The 20,312-nt window shown below is 34.7% G+C and overlaps 1 protein-coding gene across 1 annotated transcript; it reads right to left on the bottom strand.

Moving 5' to 3' along the window:
* Window positions 1–12,856: 12,856 nt before the first annotated feature.
* On the bottom strand, window positions 12,857–19,670 carry MSTN (myostatin). The gene is made up of 3 exons (XM_006726961.3): window positions 19,149–19,670; window positions 16,962–17,335; window positions 12,857–14,926 (listed from the first exon to the last, which is right to left on the bottom strand). Exons 1-3 carry the CDS (start codon window positions 19,519–19,521, stop codon window positions 14,546–14,548), a joined length of 1,128 nt encoding a protein of 375 aa, XP_006727024.1. The 5' UTR covers window positions 19,522–19,670; the 3' UTR covers window positions 12,857–14,545.
* Between the last annotated feature and the right edge of the window lie 642 nt (window positions 19,671–20,312).

Below are 20,312 nucleotides of genomic sequence, written 5' to 3'. Positions count from 1 at the left end.
GTATCCTACAAGATTATAGGTTCCAGAACATTCATTTTTTCTGGTTAAATGAAGCTGCCACTGAAGAATCAAACCTTATATATAGGGTTAAAATAGGTTTTTTTTTTAAATTGAAAAAGTATCATTACCATTAAGTAATTTGGAAAGGAAGTATAAACAATGGCATCTTAGAACATTATCTTTTAACCTGGTGAAATGCTATGATTAAGTCAGGAGTTCCAGATTCTTGACAGCCTTTTTTTTTAATCAGAGTTTTGAAAAATCCTGGACTTAAGACTATGACATATTTTCAATTTTATTAGAAAACTAAAGGTGCTTTATTTAGTTCTTGCTTTGATGTAGAATAGGTTTAGATATATTATTATTATGAACATCTCATTTTCAACTACCATTAATTGAGTAGCACAGACAATGAGGCCCTATAGTAGATCTCTATCTAGTACACTCTTAAGCATAACAGATTAAAACTGCTGGAACAGTTTCCTAGAAGACCAAGTACACGGACAATTTTAGCAAGGTGCAAGCTTTATCCAATATGTTATGTAAGTGCGCAGGAATTACTCTATGCTATTAACCAAATTTTGGCGATTTTTTAAAAATTATATAACTATCTTTGAAATTTATAGCACAACACAGCAGTTAAACTATCAACCAAGAAAGTATAAGATCTCATTTTATTTTCAGAGAAGGCCAAATAGCTGCTTCATAAGGATGTTGTTGATGATTCCTTGAATTGGGAGAAAGTTCCAGTGAGACCTGAAATGACTCAACCCCCCAGGGAGCAGACAGCCTTGAAGTCTACCCATAGAATAAGCAGACTTGATTTCTTTTGGATTTCTAAAACTTGATATGATTCTTTGCCATAGCTACCCAGACTGGAAGCTGGACACAGTCCCACAGTAATATTTATTTGCACCAAATGCTGTAGTCATTCAGAACCTGTCTAGGATGCCCAGGATTTTAGACACAGCTTATATCTGCACCATAGACTGATTATAAATCTTAGATTGGAGATCCAAGTCAGCCTGAGGCGAGGGCCAGAAACCTGTAGAAAGAAAAAAGAATAGAAAGAAATGCTATGCAAAGTTTGGAAGAGCATGTCCCTTTGCTTGGACTCTGAATTTTCAAAGTATTGAGACTTTTCAGAAGGAGAAGGCAGAGACAGCTCAGGTCCTAAATACAAGGCATATTTAGAGAATGGACTCCAAAGCCGGAGTAGAAGGAATACCTGCAGCTACTCGTGTGGGTGTGAAGAACAGTGTAAAACCAAGAAACCAGAGTGGAGCTATGCTGGCTTTCTAAGAGACAGGGCTCAGCTGATATCAATGTTGCGCTTGAGCCTGAGAGTCAAGCTCCAGAGTCTGAGGAGTCTCTTTTTCCCTTAGGGTCCATGATGTGATCCTACATCTAGCAGGGCTGAGTTGTAATAGTCACAGAAGGCAGTTGAAGAGATCTAACTTTATTTCCTTAAACCGATCTCATCTTGCTTCCTTCTAATGATGGAAAATTATTGAGTCTGCTCATCAAAGTTATCTGTTTTCCAGTTAAAAATTTGGGTTTTCTGTTTTTGGTTTTGTTTTGGTTTTTTGGAGACAATTACTGCATGATTCCATTTATATGAGGTATCTAAAGTAATCAAACTCAGGAGATGGCTGGGTGGCTCAGTCAGTTGGGTGTCTGACTCTTGAACTCAGCTCAGGTCTTGATCTCTGTCTTGAGTTCAGGCCCTATATTGGGCTCCCTGCTGGGCATGGAGCCTACTTTAAAAAAAATTTTAAAATAAAATAATCAAACACAGAAACACAAAGTAGAATGGTGTTGGCCTGGGGCTGCCATGGGTGGGGGGGAGGGGCATGCAAATAGGGAGTTGTTCCACTTGTTTACAGTTTCAGTTTTACACAATGAAGAAGTTCTAGAGATTTGTTGAACAATGTGAATATAGTTAACCTTACTAAAATGTACACTTATAAATGGTAAGATAGTAAATTTTATGTCATGTTTTTTAACCACAATTTAAAAAATAAAAATAGATTAGACATCACCAAAAGAATTTAGGTTTTGGGGGGTTGTCTCTTACACTTTTTCAGCATTTCTCACATCAGAAGGGTTCTCCCCTACCCCTATTTTGCTTTTCTAAATGAATCTGGAGCAGAAAAGCTCATCTAACCTCCTGGCACTGAAGAAGCGTTTTCTGCTCCTTCCTCTCAGGCTTCTTGTTGAAATGCTTTGTTTCCTCTAAGGGCATCATCTTTTCCTCTGATGCATCAGCTTTAATTTAACTGGGCTACCTGGTGACTGAGTATCCACTGTCTGGTAGCCACTGAGACATTGCTGGTTTCCGCTAATTTTTGGAGCATTGGACTGATAGTTGCTGTCAATGACCATACTATTGCCTCCAGTTATGAGGTCCCTGTACTTTGTCATCTTTATCTGCACCCAGCAGCCCATTCAACATGCTGTTCCCCCTTGGAGACTTTGATGGCTCTTACAATGCTTCTCAGAAACTGGGGAGTTCAGGATCCTGTGTGAATGCCCTTAGTTGTAGTCACCTTCCCAGTCATTTCTACTCAACCACTCCAGCATCACATTAGGTATAGGACCATCTTCAAGCCAAGGAAGTCTCTTAAAGGTTTCTGACTTGCCATGCTACACAGGAATCAGGGCACCAGCTCCAGGATTCTTTGATTCTCTCAGATTTGTCTCTATTTTTCTCTTCTACTTACTTCTCTCAGCCAAGTTTTGACCCCAAAAGGGGAGCAAGGATACCTGGATGTATTCTCTCACTTTCTTACTTTCTTCCTCTTTCCTTCTTCTGCCCAGAAAAAAAAATTGTATTAAATCCCAATTTCCTACTTAGTGTTTTCTCTACTTTCCCAGGGGGCAGTGAGCCTTAGCCTCATGGTTTACCCTTGCTGACCAAAAGTCTACTGGGAGAGAAGGGGGAAGAATTACCAAGAAGGAAAAAAATTGGGTGCAAATATTTTTACAATACCTCCGCTTTATCTGGGCTTCTTTGTAGATTCCTCTTTATTCATGCCTCTCCATGTCTTGTTCACTCTATTTCTCACATGCTTCTAATACATTCTTTACCACTATTTTTACCACCCCAATAGTGGATAAGAGTAAAGTTCTGAGTCAGACTACCTCAGCTCAAAACCTGGTTTTGCTGACTCACCAGCTATGTGAACTGAATGAAGTTCCTTAGCTCTCTGTGCTTCAGTTTCTTTACCTGTTAAATATAGATTAATAATAGCCCTCACTCTGTAGATAAGATAATTATAAACAGTATTTTGAACAGTGCCTACAATATAGGAATTGCTCAATTAATATTAGCACTTAATATTTAGACCATCATCACTTCTCCTCTAGACTAGTAAAATAGATTTCTAATTGAATTCATTATCCCTGTTTCTACCCCAGGAGTTCTTCATTTATACTGTTATATAGAATTCAGAGGATCTGAGAATTGTGTGGGAGAAATTACATCTTTATTTTAGCTGCTATTTAAGTGAAATTTGGCATTTCTTTCCATTCTGCATGTATGCTTGAAAGTACAAAAGTATTCATAATATCTGTGACCATGTCACCAACAGAAATCACAAATATTTCATGTTAAATTGCAGTTTTTGCATGTATCTCATTTATGCTCATCACTACTTTTAAATTGATAGTTATTTAAATCACTACTAGATATTATTTTATTAGGTTTTTATGCTATCAGGTTTTATTATATCACATTTAAAATATGTTTATAATTATAATTTAACCCATTATTTTGAGAGGGATATATAGGCTTCATCAGATATCAAAGGGACCTTGGCACAAAAAAGGTTAAAATACCTTATTTGAAGTGGGTTTTTAAAATTTACATCTAACCATTTTGCTTCCTGATTAAAGTGTTTTGCTAGCTCTTATCACTGACCATATCAAAGCACAAACTGCTTAAGAAGATATACAAGGAATGTACTGGCTCTCAGTCTACCGTTAGAGGCTCAGTGCTTGTCACTGCCTAAGGCCTTATCCCTCCAACCATTCTGGAATACTCTCAGGATCTGGAAGGCATCCTGCTCTTTTAGGACTGCATTTATGTGCCTGTGTGTATGTGGGGGGGAGGCGTGATTGTTTTGGAATGCCCTTCTTCTTCCTCATTTATGCCTTCTCCTTACTCATCCACCAACTTTTATTCATCATTAAAGACATTGCTAACATCATCTCCTCCTTTATGTCTTCAGTAGACTCCCAGTATGGTTGAGGTGACTTTCCTGTCCTCTCCCACAGCACCCTGTGTAAACCGTTTGTCACATTTTATTAAATTTGACTGTTTACTTTTCTGCTTTCACTAGACTGTGAGTTTCTTGAGTGAGAGCCATGATTTATGCTTCTTCCCTCCTCTCTCAGCTCTTGTAGTAGTATCTAGGACTCAATGAATGGGTAAAATCTGATAGGATATCACACAAATATGAACAGAATTGATGTTATCTCGGAGACAAAGTACCAGAGACATTCTGAATTATTTTCATTCCCTCCTCTTCTGATAATAGTGTGGGGAAAACATTGCTCCTTTGGGAAGCTGAATGATATATTGGGTTATGTAACTGAGGAGAAGCTTTGTGACTTTGGGGGAGAAGGAATGTGTAATTTTTTTCTTCTGGAGTCCTGGAAGAAAGGGATCTTGGCTTGGCATCAGTAGAGTTAAGGGACACCATCCTGGAAGGACTTGGTTGTTGTAGGCTAAATATTCCACACCTAAAGTGAAGTAGGAAGTAATATACAACAATAGAAGACTTAAAATTATTGATAGAATAAATGGAATATGAGAAGGGCTGCAGCTGGTCATTTCTGGACTGGACAGAAACACTGTTACCAACTACTGTTGGTAACATTCATCTGTACTGGTTGTGGTTAGATTTCAAGAGGGTTCCTGATTTGACCCTTAAGCATCCTGTGTTACTGCTTAATTTTATGAAAAGAACTTTTGGATCTAAGGATCCATGTGGTCAGGATAAGTGTCCATTATGCACCATTCCACATTTCAAATCACTATCATGGGAAAGATAGTATTATAAATGGTGATAAATGGATAATCATTTGAAGAAAAATAAATTGGACACTATGACAAAATGGAGTTGAGATGGATTAAAGATTTTTAAAGTAGGGACGCCTGGGTGGCTCAGTCTGTTGAGCGTCTGCCTTCAGTTCAGGTCATGATCCCAAGGTTCTGGGATCAAGTCCTGTATTGGGCTCCTGGCTCAGCGGGGAGTCTGCTTCTCCCTCTGCCGGCCGCTCCCCCTGCTTGTGCTCACACACACTCTCTCTCTCTCATTCTCTCTCTGACAAATAAATAAATAAATAAATCTTTTAAAAAATAAAGATTTTTAAAGTAAATAAGCCATAAAAATACTAGAAGAAAATATAAGATACATTCTAAAGTATAGAGACATGGTAGAAAAGGCCTTTCTGAGTATGACACAAAAATGGAAGCCATAAAAAAAGACTAAAATATGTGACATCATACAAATATTTTAAATTCTGTATGAAAACACATACACAAGAAATCACAAGGTCAAAAGACAAATGAAAATCTGAAAGAAATAGTTGTAGCTAATTTCTTAATATGTAGATTTTTTAAAAAAAAATACTAACCTAATATAAAAAATGAGCAAAGGATAAAAGCAAACAGTTAACAGGGAAGGAAATACAAATGATACTTAAACATGAAAAGATTAATAATCTTACTCAAAATAAGAAAAATACTATTAAAATCATGATCAGGTACCATTTTTCACCTACCAGACTAGAAATAGGAATGATGAGGGTGCGGGAAAATAGGTAATCTCATACATTGTTAAGAGAAATATGAATTGGTACAACCTCTATAGAGTACAAATGGGCAATATCTTTTAAAATTAAGGATAATCATATGCTTTGACTCTGCAAAAAGATATTTTCGTGTACACACACAGACACAATCACACACACACAGGAGATGTGGCTCCCTTCCTTCGGTTTACATGGACATTGTCATGCAAACTGCAGCTACCTTTTAACCCTGAAGGGTGACAGCCTGTGGGCCCCGCAAACACTATGAGGATGACAGAGTGAAAAGGTAGAAGGAATCAAAGTCTTCATTGACATTATTGAGCTACTGATCTTACTGTACCTAGAGCTGCCTTACACCTGCACTTAGAGTTATGTAAGAGAATACATTTTCTACTGTTTCAGCCATATGAATTGGGGTTTCTGTTATTTATAGCTGAAAGCATTTTAAATAAATAAATATGTGTGTACATACATCATGTATATATCTATACACACATGTCTTTAAATTTGAGTATGGTATTACAAAATCTATCATAATCAATGTAACCATATCCTATTGTTGGAACATATGTTATTTCCAATTTTTAAAAATAATAAAATTGCGATTTTACATAAATGTTCATACCTTGATTTTCTATGGCTAAAATTTTAGAAATAAAATCACTGTATAGGGCGCCTGGGTGGCTCAGTTGGTTAAGCGACTGCCTTCGGCTCAGGTCATGATCCTGGAGTCCCGGGATCGAGTCCCACATCGGGCTCCCTGCTCGGCAGGGGTCTGCTTCTCCCTCTGCCCTCTTCCCTCTCGTGCTCTCTGTCTCTCATTCTCTCTCTCTCAAATAAATAAATAAAATCTTTAAAAAAAAAAAAATCACTGTATAGAACCTTTAAGGGTTTTGTTAAATATTGGAAGACAACTGGTCAGGCAATGTATGGATTGTTCATTTCTGATCACCCTAGATATTAACATAAAAGTGTACTGCATTTGTAAATGAAAGGATAGTAAGTAATTTTAATTTACATTTTAATTATTAGTAAGAATGAATACTGTGATTTATTAAAAGTTTACATTTTCCAGAGGTTACTTTTCAGATCAGAATCAGAAAAAAGAAAAAAAAAAGATAGCAAGTATTTAGCAAAATTTTAAATTCAAGAGTCTAGGGGTCAGGTATGAAATATAAAGTGTTAGTATATAAATTTAGTCAGCCAGAACCTATTACTATATCTTCTCACATAAAGATCTCATGAGCTGATGATGGGAGTGAATTTGATGGGAAGAGTGAATTTGATGGGAAGATCTGACTTTAGTCATTAGTCTTTTTTGGTGCCCAACCTCCTGGGCTGAGCTGGACATAAGGAGGAGAGACACATTACAATCCTCCTCTAAGTTTGGAGATTTGAGAGTAGGGGGATATTGTGCATCACTTTTTGGGTGAGGTCCAAGCAGCTGATAAGCATTATTAGAACAGTTCCCATTGACATTACAGTGTTGCATCTATAAAGTAGAAATGGTGATAAAGCACAAGGGGACATGAGCTAAAAGCTGACATCAGTTTTGCAACAATTAGAAAGTTGTATTTTTTCACGGCGGAACTAATGACTAAAAAATTATACCACCACATTTGCGTTTGTATTTCTTCCATCATATATGCACTTGTCTTAGTCACTCATTAGTCATGAGCAACTATGAGCCCAAATTCTTCACTTTAAAAACGGACATAATAATATCTATATAATATGCTTTCTTCTTGTAAATAAATGCTCCTATTTCTTGTCCAAGATCTTATTTCTTGGGTGGTTTATTTCTTGCCAGGCTGAATGGAATATATAACCAGGTAATATACCTAGTCAACAAATATATGTATTTGGTCAACACAGTATATGTTGTATCAACAGATATAAAGCCAAATTCGAGGCTCTGGTGTACATTCTGCCTTGAAATGACATGCTGTCTTTGGCCAATACCAGGAATCTTTGGTCAAACATCTGGTCAAGGTAGGCCTCGCTATTGATAGTCTGTCCACATTTATCAGCAAGGAAGAGAGCTCTGCCCACACTGCAGTTGCAGGGCTGTCTCTCCCAGGAGAGTCCCACTTTCAATGTTTCAGTCATAGGAATGCATCTTGACCTATGAGTAGATGGCACCCTAAATAGATTTCCATCAGTCCTATGCAACTTCCTCAGAATCCTGTCTGAATCTGGAGCTGTAAAGAACTTAAGTTTGCTATAAGACACAGGTCCTGGTAGATTCTAGTCTTTGGGACAATTTTGCCTTCTGCCAAGGCACATCTACAAGTAGGGAAGACTACCCTCATCTACTCTTTTTTGTTATAATTTCTATCCCACGGCACCTGGCCTGGTTCAGAGCCCAAGATGACCTGAGTTTCCTTAATAGAATCCTTTACTTAGTATACAGGCAGCCATATAACTCATGCCATTACTGGAGTTGCTGAGAAGTATGAAGCTTTTCAGGAAGATATTCTTGGAGCTTGAAGCCAAGTAGTTGCCTCAATGACTGCCTGATTGTTTCCATTTAACAATTTGGATTTTCTCCCACAGTCACTTCAGTGTGCTCAGTAAATTGGTGTTTTATGCTTGAATTTTACTTTCAGAATTCTGTCTCAGTATTATGAGGATCTGATGTCATGATGTAGGCAAACGTCCTTGTATTGACATGTTTTGTTTTTGGCTGGTGGAGGATGCCAAAATTCTGAGTTCCACGGGAATAGAGCCAAGAGACGTTTGGCTTCTTAGTTGGAGTTAGTGTCCGTGGGAGCGGATCTGGGAAAGTCTTGTGGAGGATCCATGGCCAAAACCGCATAATCAAATTTTGTTCTGAATAGGGTCCTTCATAAGATGTTAGGGAAAAAAAAAAAGCATAACACTTATTGGGAAAAAGCTTTCTTAATAGAATAATCTTGAATGGTTAGTAAAATAAATTAAAGATGTTATTTAGTAGCTTAATCTATTTATATTTTTTGGTTTAAAGTTACCTTTATGGTTAATTGAATCAAATTTATCTGTTCCTTCTCAGGAGAACATTTCAACAGATCTCCTTAAGGTCAGAATCTAGGAATATGTTTCAGATTTCTATAATTTGAATCCAGTGAATAGTATTTTGCCTAGAGTGCATATGTAGAACTAATAAAGTAAAATTTAAAGTCAATTCTTTAAGAAAGTACATATGTGTATTTAACTAAAAATTACCTTTATTATGGAGCAGAAATAATAAAATTACATTGTTAAAAACTTTTATATCTTATAATAATCCAAAACTGGAATCAATGAAAACTAAACATGTACATCTTTGCTTCATTGCCAAGCTATGTATTTCTGTATCAGGAATATTTAGTGTAATGTTAAACCATAGCTGAAGTGAACTATTCAACTTTTATAGCAGATTATTAGGGAGTTATTTGTCATTATCACATATACATTTTATGCTTGTCAGGTAAAATAGGCAGCTTCATATATAGAATCTTATGTTCAAGAGTATCCTATGTTCTTGACAGGATATAATATTTATTGAGTTATTTTGATAGGTAATCTAGTAAAACATGCGTAAATGTTCCCTCCATTTAGTGTTTTAAGTGGCAACAAAGATAATTTTGCTATAAACCATGCATGCTATCTACTTAAAATGTACTCATTTTCCAAAGACATTCTCTGTAAAATTCCATCTGGACATGAATGAACTAAATTTAGTACCCTTTTGCATTGCTTAACATCTTACATAGGGTTGACCAAAATGAGTATAGTTTACTTTGATAGGTTTTGCAGTGTGTAAACTAGAACTGAATGACCATGGGAATGAAATTTCAACACTATTCATCGCATGTCAGACAAGTCATGATTGCATATCACATTTTAGACTATGGTTTAATTTCTTAGTTATATTATAGGGCATTATTCATGTGTCTTATTTTAAAAAGTAAGCATCTGATATTTAAATGAATTTTTATCATGCTACATTTTTAATAAGTAATATTGGGATAAATGATCAAAAAGTATAACTGATCTGGATTTCTATTTCTTATATAATTAATATATAAATATTAATGCTGTTTCCTTGGGCAATTTGATTAATCTTATTTAGCCTCAGTTCCCTCTATGAAATGAGTATGACCATAATAATACTTAACTTTCAGCATTATGAAGATAAAATTACATCATTAATGTGAAAGCACTTTGAAAACTTAATTATTAATACATTATTATTTTAACTTTTTATTACTATATACAATAAAGTAATGGTTTTAAGTGCATATGACTATAGATTTCCCATTAGAGTCTATCTGTCCAAGAAAATCTCCAAGTTGATAAAAGATTTGTTTAAATAGATGTAAATTGTGATAATCCTATGAACATTTATTTAGTGTCTTCTATTGACTTTTCCCAGCTTACAAATCATGACTCAGAGCTTTTTTGTTTTTGTTTTTAGCTTTTCTGCATTTCATCCTTTGAAATCATTCTTCTCACTCTTAGCCACTATGCATTCTTATCTAGCATTTTAGAACTTTATCTCAGTTCTTGAACCAATTCTCTTTATAACTTTGGGCAACCCTCTCCCTAGACCTCAATTCTATTTTATGTAAATTAGATGATCTCTAACACCTGTTCCGGGTCTCATATCCTATGACACTGACCCATTTCCATCTCTGTGTGCACATTTTTCTGCTTTGCTTATCATCCTCTCTTTGTCCTCCTTCTTGTTAATACCAACTCTACCCTCCCCCACTATAATGCAGAATCCAGTAAGGATATATTACAAAATATAAACATTAAAAAATATAATTTCACTCTTCCATTAGGGCCTGGTGAAGAATTGTAACCAGAGCAATGAAACATTGTGTCAAACTGCTCTTAGTTCACATCCAGGCTGATCACTGAGGTACCTCTCATTGTCACAGTTCCTCAAAGTTCTCATCTGTGAACTGGGAACACTAATGTCTTGCAAGCTGAGCATGTCACAAAAGTGCTTAGCGCAATTCTGGTGCTCAATAAATATTATCATCTCATACCCTCCTAATTCTGACGCCCACACATCAGTAGCCCTGATGATATCCTGATTTTGTTTTTGACACATAAATCTGAATTCATACTTTGAAGTCCTTTTTATTTAGTTGTATAGTTTAATCTATCACAGAGTTGCCAGTGGTGATTGGGTGATCTTTAAGAACAAAATATTTTGGTATATAGTAAGGGTTTTAGCCATGTTAAGACATCCAGGCTGATTTGAAATTTATTTTCCTTTAGCAACACTCAAATTGTTTAATGAATAAAGCTCATTAATTGGGAAGCAGTCTTTATAAATATATTGTATTATTTCATAAAAAATAATTTTTGTCTTAAGAAGAAAATACAAGAGTTTGTAAATTAGGTTCTATGAATGCACTCTAGGAAGGCCCTAAATTCCCTGAAATTATATGCAAAGTTGTGAGTTTTATTTCTTCTGGTGAACTGTCTTTAGTTTTCAACAGATTCCAAAAGGGTCATTGATATCCTAAAATGTGTCTGTCATGGTTTAAAGTGAAATAAATTTGTTCTCATTTTTGGGCTAGAATAATTTAGTTCTAATTTAATTACTACCAATATCAAATTACTGCCTTCTTCTTTTAAGAAAATAAGGTTCTATGCAAAAGTGCAAAAACCAAATTGAATACAAAAAGAGTAGAGTAAGGACACCTGGGTGGCTCAGTTGGTTAAGCGTCTGTCTTTGGCTCAGATTAGGATCCCGGGGTCCTGAGATTGCTTCCCATGTTGGGCCCCTTGCTCAATAGGGAGCCTGCTTCTCCCTCTGCCTGCCGCTCCCCCTGGTTGTGCTCACTCTCTCTCTCTCCCTTTCTGACAAATAAATAAATAAATAAAAATCTTTTAAAAAAAAGTGTAGAGTTTGGGAGAGTTTTTCTTTTCATATTTATGTATGTATTTTTAACTAGTATAGATTTGTGGGAAGTATTACAAAACAGTCAGAATATTAAACCTGATGTACCACATTGAACTTTACATGATGTTTTCTGAAAATCTCAGAATTAGTATGATATCATAAGTGAATATTCTTGGGGTGCTTAAAAGAAAGTGATGAGTGATGATGCCATTTCTGGGACCTAGGTAAAATAGAAAAGGAAATGCCTAAGTCCTGTCACAAAGAGATTGGACCTGATGCTTTCTTTCATGGTCATATGGGTTTCAAAGAGGGCTCCTACATGGTGAAGTTGGTGATGGGATCCTGGGGCTGCATGGGAATGGTGAGTATAAAGATTAGGGAGTCCTGTGACAGGGTCCTTAGAAAATGAGGGTGTTCCTTCCTCACACCATAGAGGTCAAGGTCCCCAGTTATTTGTCCTCCAGAGCCTAAGGTATGTTAATGGGCCTATTGACCCAGACTTTTGGATCAGGTATATTCATGGCCCGAGAAGTAGCTTCTGGTATGTGTAATTCAAAGTGGCCTCACCTCATCCCCGTAGTTGGTCCTTCACTCACAGGGACAACCCTCTTACAGTTCCAGACTTGTCAATGTTAAATGTATCAGTATTAAAACTAGAAAAAGTACTACACTTAGTTTGTATGAGTGTAAAGTGCTGTAATATTATTGATGGTTAAACATTACATTTATGTTAATTATAAATTACTTATTTAGAAACCATATACTAGATAGAATTTTAACAACCTCTTCCATTAGATTCAGTGACCACTTTATAGCTAAGTTACTAAACTGATAAGGGGTAGTGGAGAGTCCACTTCATAGACATTATATACAATGTTACCCTTAAGGATTTCTAGATACTTTATAATTGCTTTTCAATTCAATTTGAAAATTCCTGCCCCCAAAGCTCAGATAAATGTGCCAGTATCATTAAATGCTAAGAAAAAAAATGCAGCTTCCCAGTGTCCCTGTGGTTTCTTTAGAACTTGTAACTCTAGGACTATATACCCTTGCCAACTGCAATGCATTTGGAAATTGAACCTATGAAAACATATAAATAGTTTTCAGGTCAAGATAAAGAGAAATGAAACAAATATAACTAGTCCTTGCTTTCGTATATTTAAAACAACTCAACCAGAACCAATTTAACAGGAATTTCACTCATGAGAACTCCAGTAGCAGAGCTAAAATTCCCAAACCAAACTTTTATGCTAAACCATTATACTTTTATAGTAAAGTGAAGTCAGAAATCCAGAATTAGTCATTATAACATAAAACTGTTGTGTCTTTCAAAAAAGGTGAAAACACTTTAATATAATTTATATTGTTTCTACACATTAGGCATAAGAAATAATTTCACTTAGTCATAAGTACAATGAATTTGATTAACAAAATCCTGATTTACAAAATAGAAGTAAATATATGCAGAAATATATTCATTATCAAATTATAAAATAAAATTAACAATTCTGTTATGCTATCATCAGTTTATTATTTTGCATTTCAGATAATAGAGTTAAATCATTTTGGTATGTTTAATAATATTTATAAGTATTAAAATAATGGAACGTTGAGATTTGAATACAATGACAGTAAACCATTGAAATTCACATTCACATGATACAGCCATCATGAATCCATAAGTGAATGTTAATAATGTAAAAAAATATAAAATAATTGTAATATAACCATCTAACCATTAGCATATGGAGTTTTAAGACCACTATTTAATCTGCTAATTTGCTCTGAAATATAAGCAGTTGCTTTTCTGTGATACATGACATGTCTTTGTGCCTTAATACTTAATTTGAAATGTGCTTATCGTAAAAATATACCAAAGTAAATAAAAAAGGAGACACTTATTTACAAAACAATATTGTATACATATTATATAAATGCAATTGTTTCAAAACTTTTTATACAATATTGATAGAATCAGTCATTTCCATTATTTTATCATAAAAACTGCAGTGTTGCAAAGGCAGGCTGTAATTTTGAAATCCTGATTAAAAATGAATACTTTTTGGCTGCCTTTTAAGATAATGCAGTTTCTTCAAGTATGCTACAGAATTAAATGCTGACCTCTAGAAAAATGATTCTTCTTTCATTAAAGAAAATCCATTCCCCATTTGGAGGTGTATGAAAATGCACCTTAAGAAAGGAGAAACTTATTATTTTACTGAATGTTTTTTTATTTGATAAACCTGGTAATATCAGCCATTCAGCGTATTGTATTAGCACCATTGGCATGGATTGTTAATGTACTGTACAGATCATAATAGGGATGGGGACTTGCAAATGGTGTACCATCCCTATTTTTGTGGAATTTCATCTTACCAAGTATGCTATTATACAATAAAAATTCAAGTGTTTAAGGATGATTCAAATGATGGTATGTAACAATCCTGCATTTCACCAATACTACATATAGATTTTTCTGTAGATATTAAATGATACTGTAAAGAAATAGGCTTTAAAGCATACTCCTTTAATTCACCAGAACACAAGGAGAATTGCTTTCATTTACCTGGATATGTTGTAATATATATGAACATAAATGTAATTTGATCTCCTTGTTCAAAAACTCTGGAAATCAGTAAGACTTTTTATTGTATGATTTATTTTGATGGTTAAATGGCAACCATTGCATATCTTATCTCTTTTAGTCCATATACTGAGCTTATGCTTAAGTGACTGTAGCATACTCTAGGCTTATAGCCTGTGGTATATAATTTCACAGTTTCAAAATTGTTGAGGGGAAGGCCTTCCATGTTTTCGGAAGTTATGAGCCAGATATAAATCTCATGAGCACCCACAGCGATCTACTACCATGGCTGGAATTTTCCCATATATTATTTGTTCTTTGCCATTAAAATATAGCATATTAATTGGAGACATCTTTGTGGGAGTACAGCAGGGGCCTGCTGAACCTCTGGGGTTTGCTTGGTGTACAAGATGAGTATGAGGATACTTTTGTAGAAACACAAATTCACACTCTCCAGAGCAGTAATTGGCCTTATATCTTTTGGGTGCAATAATCCAATCCCATCCAAAAGCTTCAAAGTCCACAGTTAGAGGGTAACGACAGCAACGAGATTCTGTTGAGTGCTCATCACAATCAAGCCCAAAATCTCTTCTGGATCTTTTTGGTGTGTCTGTCACCTTGACTTCTAAAAATGGATTCTGTGTGAAAAGGAAAAGAACAATCAATAATATGAAGAGGTCCCGGAACACTTTCCTACCTCAAGAAGTCATTATTGAAGAAACTAATCATTTTGCTTATGCCACATTTATTTTTTAAAGACACAGCATTAAGGAATTTTAATTTGCACTAGGCTTGATTCTTCCCTTATGGCTCATAAGAATATAGCAGCAATTCCAATTCCCTGTGGTCAGACCTATGTCTTCTTAATTTCTGTTTTCCCCAGCTTCCTGGCACGTAATAGATGCTCTGACAATATTTATGGGAATAAAGGGATGGAGCGAGGAGAGGGGAAGAGGAGGGAAGACAGGATGGAGGAAGGAAGAGGTTAGTTCTCTCTCTTCCTGATGAGATATGTTGGCTAAACATGTCTGATGACTCCTGGAGGAATAGGTATACTCATCCATCCTCTGTTCCCTAGATCTATACTTGGGGAAAATTGGCTATTAAAACCAGAGCAAATAGTTACCTCCCAACACTATATGGATTGTAATAGGAAAAAGAAAGGCAGGGTAATGAAAGTAGTGGTATGCATGTTGAGTTGGAAAGAAAAACTCTTAAGAGAGCAAGGAACAGAATCAGAAGATACAATATTATTTCATTTTAGTCTTTCACTGAAAAATGTTTCTGTTCATATATTTAAACAATAATTTGCTAGTTCCTCCCTTGCCCCAGTCTTTTAATACATTTGAGACTTATCCTTTTATATGGAAAAATCTGAGGAATGTGTCATTAATAATTATGTTTAATTTGTTTAATAATAATCTGTTTAATATACCTAAAAGTTGTCACATTACCAACTTTGATCATTAAAATGCTATCTGTAAAAAAAAATACTTTCTTAAATAATTAATAATAGTTTTTATCCTATATCAAAATCAAAATAGACCTGGTAATTATTGTTATTTAATATTATAAAAAATAGCATCATTTTGTGAGTCAATCACATTTTATGTAGCATATTCAAAGAAAAATTAATCATTTGGAAAATTATGTAATCTTCTAAATAATATGTTTTTATTCAAAGTAGACTGACTTACTGATTATAGACTCTTTATAACCAAGACCCTTTAAGAACTAAAAGGATAACATTTATTGTTTGCAAGTATAATCTTTTGTTCTAAATTATGTCACTAGATGGAAGCAAAATGTATGGTCATATTAAGTAAGTTTGGGAAAGCACAGGTAAGCCAGAAGAGTAACTCTAAATTTATACTAGGATTAAAAGTGGTTTTTATAGATTTTTATAATATGTAAAGTATTGTCATCTTCTTGGCCTGATATTAAATTAGTTGGCATTACCTAAGTAAACTCTTGCACAAAAATGGTAAGGCAGCTTAGAAATAAGCTAGGTGACAAAGGTTAACTAAGCTGGAAATTTTAATTTTATTAGGGGTAATTCACAAAGTAATCTACATATACATTAGTGCATAAACAGTCTGCAAAATAATAAACATATTTATCATGACGGACCTTAAGTATTGTATATTTAATAAGATGTAAGCCTAAACATATCATACTTAGTTAACTGCTATAAATAAAAGCATTTTGTTTTCATTATAATTTTTCAAGTTTGTTTTTTCTGCTTATTTAATCCAAAAAATTTCAACACACTTGGCATTCTTCTGAGGAAAAAAATGTTTTAATTTGTTGGATATGTAGTAGAATCCACTATGAAGATTTCATGTTTTTATTCATGTAATCATGTAGCATATCAATGAAAAGAACTTTATATTTCATCTCCAATTCAAAAGAACTCCCTCAGAAGTTAAGGACTATGGCATAACTGTTTTTTTAATCTTCATGCAAAATAAAAGTATCAAGAGCGTGTTTCATAGGATATGAAATTAGGCACCTACTTTTATTGGGTACAGGGCTACCATAGGGATAAGATACCTTTGTCTGGCTTATAAGCATAGGAAATGGGTAGTGACTTTTTCCACTATTACTCATTCACATGATGAATTAAAACGTAACAATGTTTGTTGTTAGATGTTATTTTCAGTTATCACTTACCAGCCCATCTTCTCCTGGTCCTGGGAAGGTTACAGCAAGATCATGACCATTCTCATCTAAAGCTTTGATTTCAATGCCTAAGTTGGATTCAGGCTGTTTGAGCCAATTTTGCAACACTGTCTTCACATCAATGCTCTGCCAAATACCAGTGCCTGGGTTCATGTCAAGTTTCAGAGATCGGATTCCAGTATACCTTGTACCGTCTTTCATGGGTTTGATGAGTCTCAGGATTTGCACAAACACTGTTGTAGGAGTCTTGACGGGTCTCAGATATATCCACAGTTGGGCCTTTACTACTTTATTATATTGTATTTTAGAGCTAAATTTAAAGAAGCAACATTTGGGGTTTCCTTCCACTTGCGTGAGAAGATCAGCTATAAATGAATAAGAAAAGAAAAATAGTTATTGAAATTATTTCTCATAAAAAATGAACAAGTCCCTTTATATTAATTGGTAAGCATTTTTTTCCACTGGAATAGTAAATGCATATTTTAAAGTGAAAAGCCATGCAGAATTTCATTCATAATTCAGAAAAATATCAAAGAAAATAATTACTCCAGCTTTTCAGAATTTTTTAGATATATATTTTTTCAGCTATTTATGAGGAATCTACTCCCTCTCCAGAAAACCGTGGACTAAGGAGAATTCTATGAAAGAATGAACAGTGGATGAAATTTTAAAATGATGATGATTAGAGAGAACAAGAGACACCGTGGAGGAACATCCACTTAGAATTCTTTGGGAATCTGAGTAGTTACACTTACGGAGCAGCTGTACCAATCAGTCTGGAAGAAGGAACCCTTCCCCCAGGCCTGAATTACCTGGGGACAAGACACACTGAGCAACTAACTGAGCCTGGGGAATTAGTAGAAAATATAGCACATCTGTTATGTTTTGGCTCTGGAATAACCCTAAAGGAACAAAACAAATCAGTTAATTAGCACAAAAATGTGAATGTTACATTCCAGCTATCTCAAAAGTTAGAAAATACTGTCTTTAGAGACAGGTTGTCATTGTAAGCAGAAGCACTAGCAGTTTCTTTCCTTTTGTTTTTCCAAGATTGTTTACAAATAAGGGAAATCTCCTCCAGGACTGTTTGATAGTAGAGTCTTAAAGGAAAATTATTTGTTGCATTATAACGTGATTACCTAATAAGGAAAACAATATTTGAAACTGTTCCGAGTCTGGTTTACAGTGTAAAAAGCACTGTTTAAAGCAAGACCAGACATAGAGTATGAAATCTTTCTTGTCTTGCCTTCTCTGTTAAGGTGCCTTTCTGCCTTTCCTTGAGTATAGTTTTGAAGTGACTCCAACAGGAATGGTATGAAATCTATTATCTTTCAGAAGCAAGGTAGATACTATAGGTAATAGCTTCCTCCCTCTTATGAGACTAAAACAATATTTTAGAGGGTTATTAAGCAATGTGCCTGCCTGGAAATAGGCACACCGGGGACTCTCAACAATTGTGCCATGGTCAAGGTATAAGTGGGACTCTGTGAGCCATAACCTATTTAATTAAAATGTTTATTTCCCAGGCATTTCCTGATAATTAGCTCATGATTATCATTATGCTATGTTTACTTCATCATTGGTCTTCCTAATATATTAAATTTTTTAAAACATTTTTTTATATTCTCCAGTGTCATAGCTTTCAAGATTAAATATTATAATTTGTGAAGAACATAAAAACACTGTGAGAAATAGTTTTGAATAACGGAAGTCATTCTAGGCATTTTGCAAATGCTCAAAGGAAGACCTTTCTCTATTATTAGAGGGAAAAAAACCTTGTTATTACAAATGCACATTTCAGGCAACTAAATGCAATTATGAAAATTCATGTAAGGTTTTAACATTGCTTGCAGTATCTCCCAATCATTGCCTTGGTGGTACTCAGCTGTGAAATCATAAGCATGTTATATTTGTCAGATTAAACTAAACATGAGTGCCATGCAAGCATTTATTTTTTATTTCCTTTTGGCTTTTTAGATCTCCAACAAAACAAATAATGCAGCAGATTTCAGTCTCATTAGTATATTTCTCATGAAATCTTGAAAAAGAGAAACTCTTCCTTCCTACTTACATACAAGCCAACAGCTTGTTAAAAGAGCCTGAAAATAGATCTGTTTCTCATAAACACTAGAACCACAGTCAGCAGAATTGCTGATATACACTAAGAGGGCTACTCACACTCGGTGGGCATGGTAATGATCGTTTCGGTCGTAGCGTGGTAATCATCATCTTCCAAAGAGCCATCACTGCTGTCATCTCTCTGGACATCGTACTGATCAATCAGTTCCCGGAGCGGAGGAGCTTTGGGCAAAAGTTGTCTTATAGCATCTTTGCTGATGTTAGGAGCTGTTTCCAGACGAAGTTTACTGAGGATTTGAATTTTTATGGCTTCTATTCTCGAAGATTTAGTGTTTTGTCTCCAAGTACATGCATTACACAGCCCCTCTTTTTCCACATTTTCTTTTTGCTCACGGTTCTCATTTAGATCCACTGGACCAGCAACAATCAGCATAAACAGGTAAATATAAACATAGATTTGCAGTTTCTGCATGATTTTAAAATCAGTACAATCTTTTTTCTTGTTCTTATTTCTTCCTTTTACTTTTGTTTTGCTTTTGAGTAATGCCAAGCAAAATTTTAATGCCTGTACAGTCTGAGAGACAACTTGCCACACCAGTGAATCTTTTATACTGTATTCCAAGTGGCTTTTTATATTCCAACTTTGATGAGACAAGTGTCGTCAGGATCTATGATTGGCTCTTGCTCCACAATGAATCTCGCTGTCAGAGGTTAAAACCCTGTCTGTCACAAGTCACCAAACAGTATTTTGTTACAGTCAAGGGTGAGCTGATTCATTCGACTACTTCATAAAAAAAATAAATCGACAAATAATGAAAGATATATGTGACATTTGAAGAATTAAAGTCTATGTTAACAATAATAGAAAGTACACTTAAATCTTACTAATCTTTATATGTGAAACTCAAGTTGTAATTTAAATAAGTAAATCTTAGTTTTACACTTCATACTTAAAAAGTTGAAATATTGCTTCCTCAAAAGTTAAAATGATTATCTATTACTTAGGCAGGCATTTGAAGTAAAAAGAATTTTATTTATTTTATTAAATTATGTTTAGTGCTGTGTAATTAGGGAAATATGAATTTAAATAAGGAAGACCTGAATTAGAAGAAAAGGTAAGATTGTGCTACTAGTAAAAGATTTTTAGCTATAATTTGAGAAACTTGTTTTCCTGATTAAATTCTTAGGTCATGTTAAAAATCAACTTATTATAATGTTATATTACACGTGGAATTATTTTGAAATAATTTAATGTTTTTTACT

This window comes from Leptonychotes weddellii, chromosome 3 (assembly GCF_054177405.1).
Source record: "Leptonychotes weddellii isolate Sample4059 chromosome 3, ASM5417740v2, whole genome shotgun sequence".
NCBI classification, from domain to species: Eukaryota; Metazoa; Chordata; class Mammalia; order Carnivora; family Phocidae; genus Leptonychotes; species Leptonychotes weddellii.
This window is presented reverse-complemented; position numbering and strand designations above follow the sequence as displayed.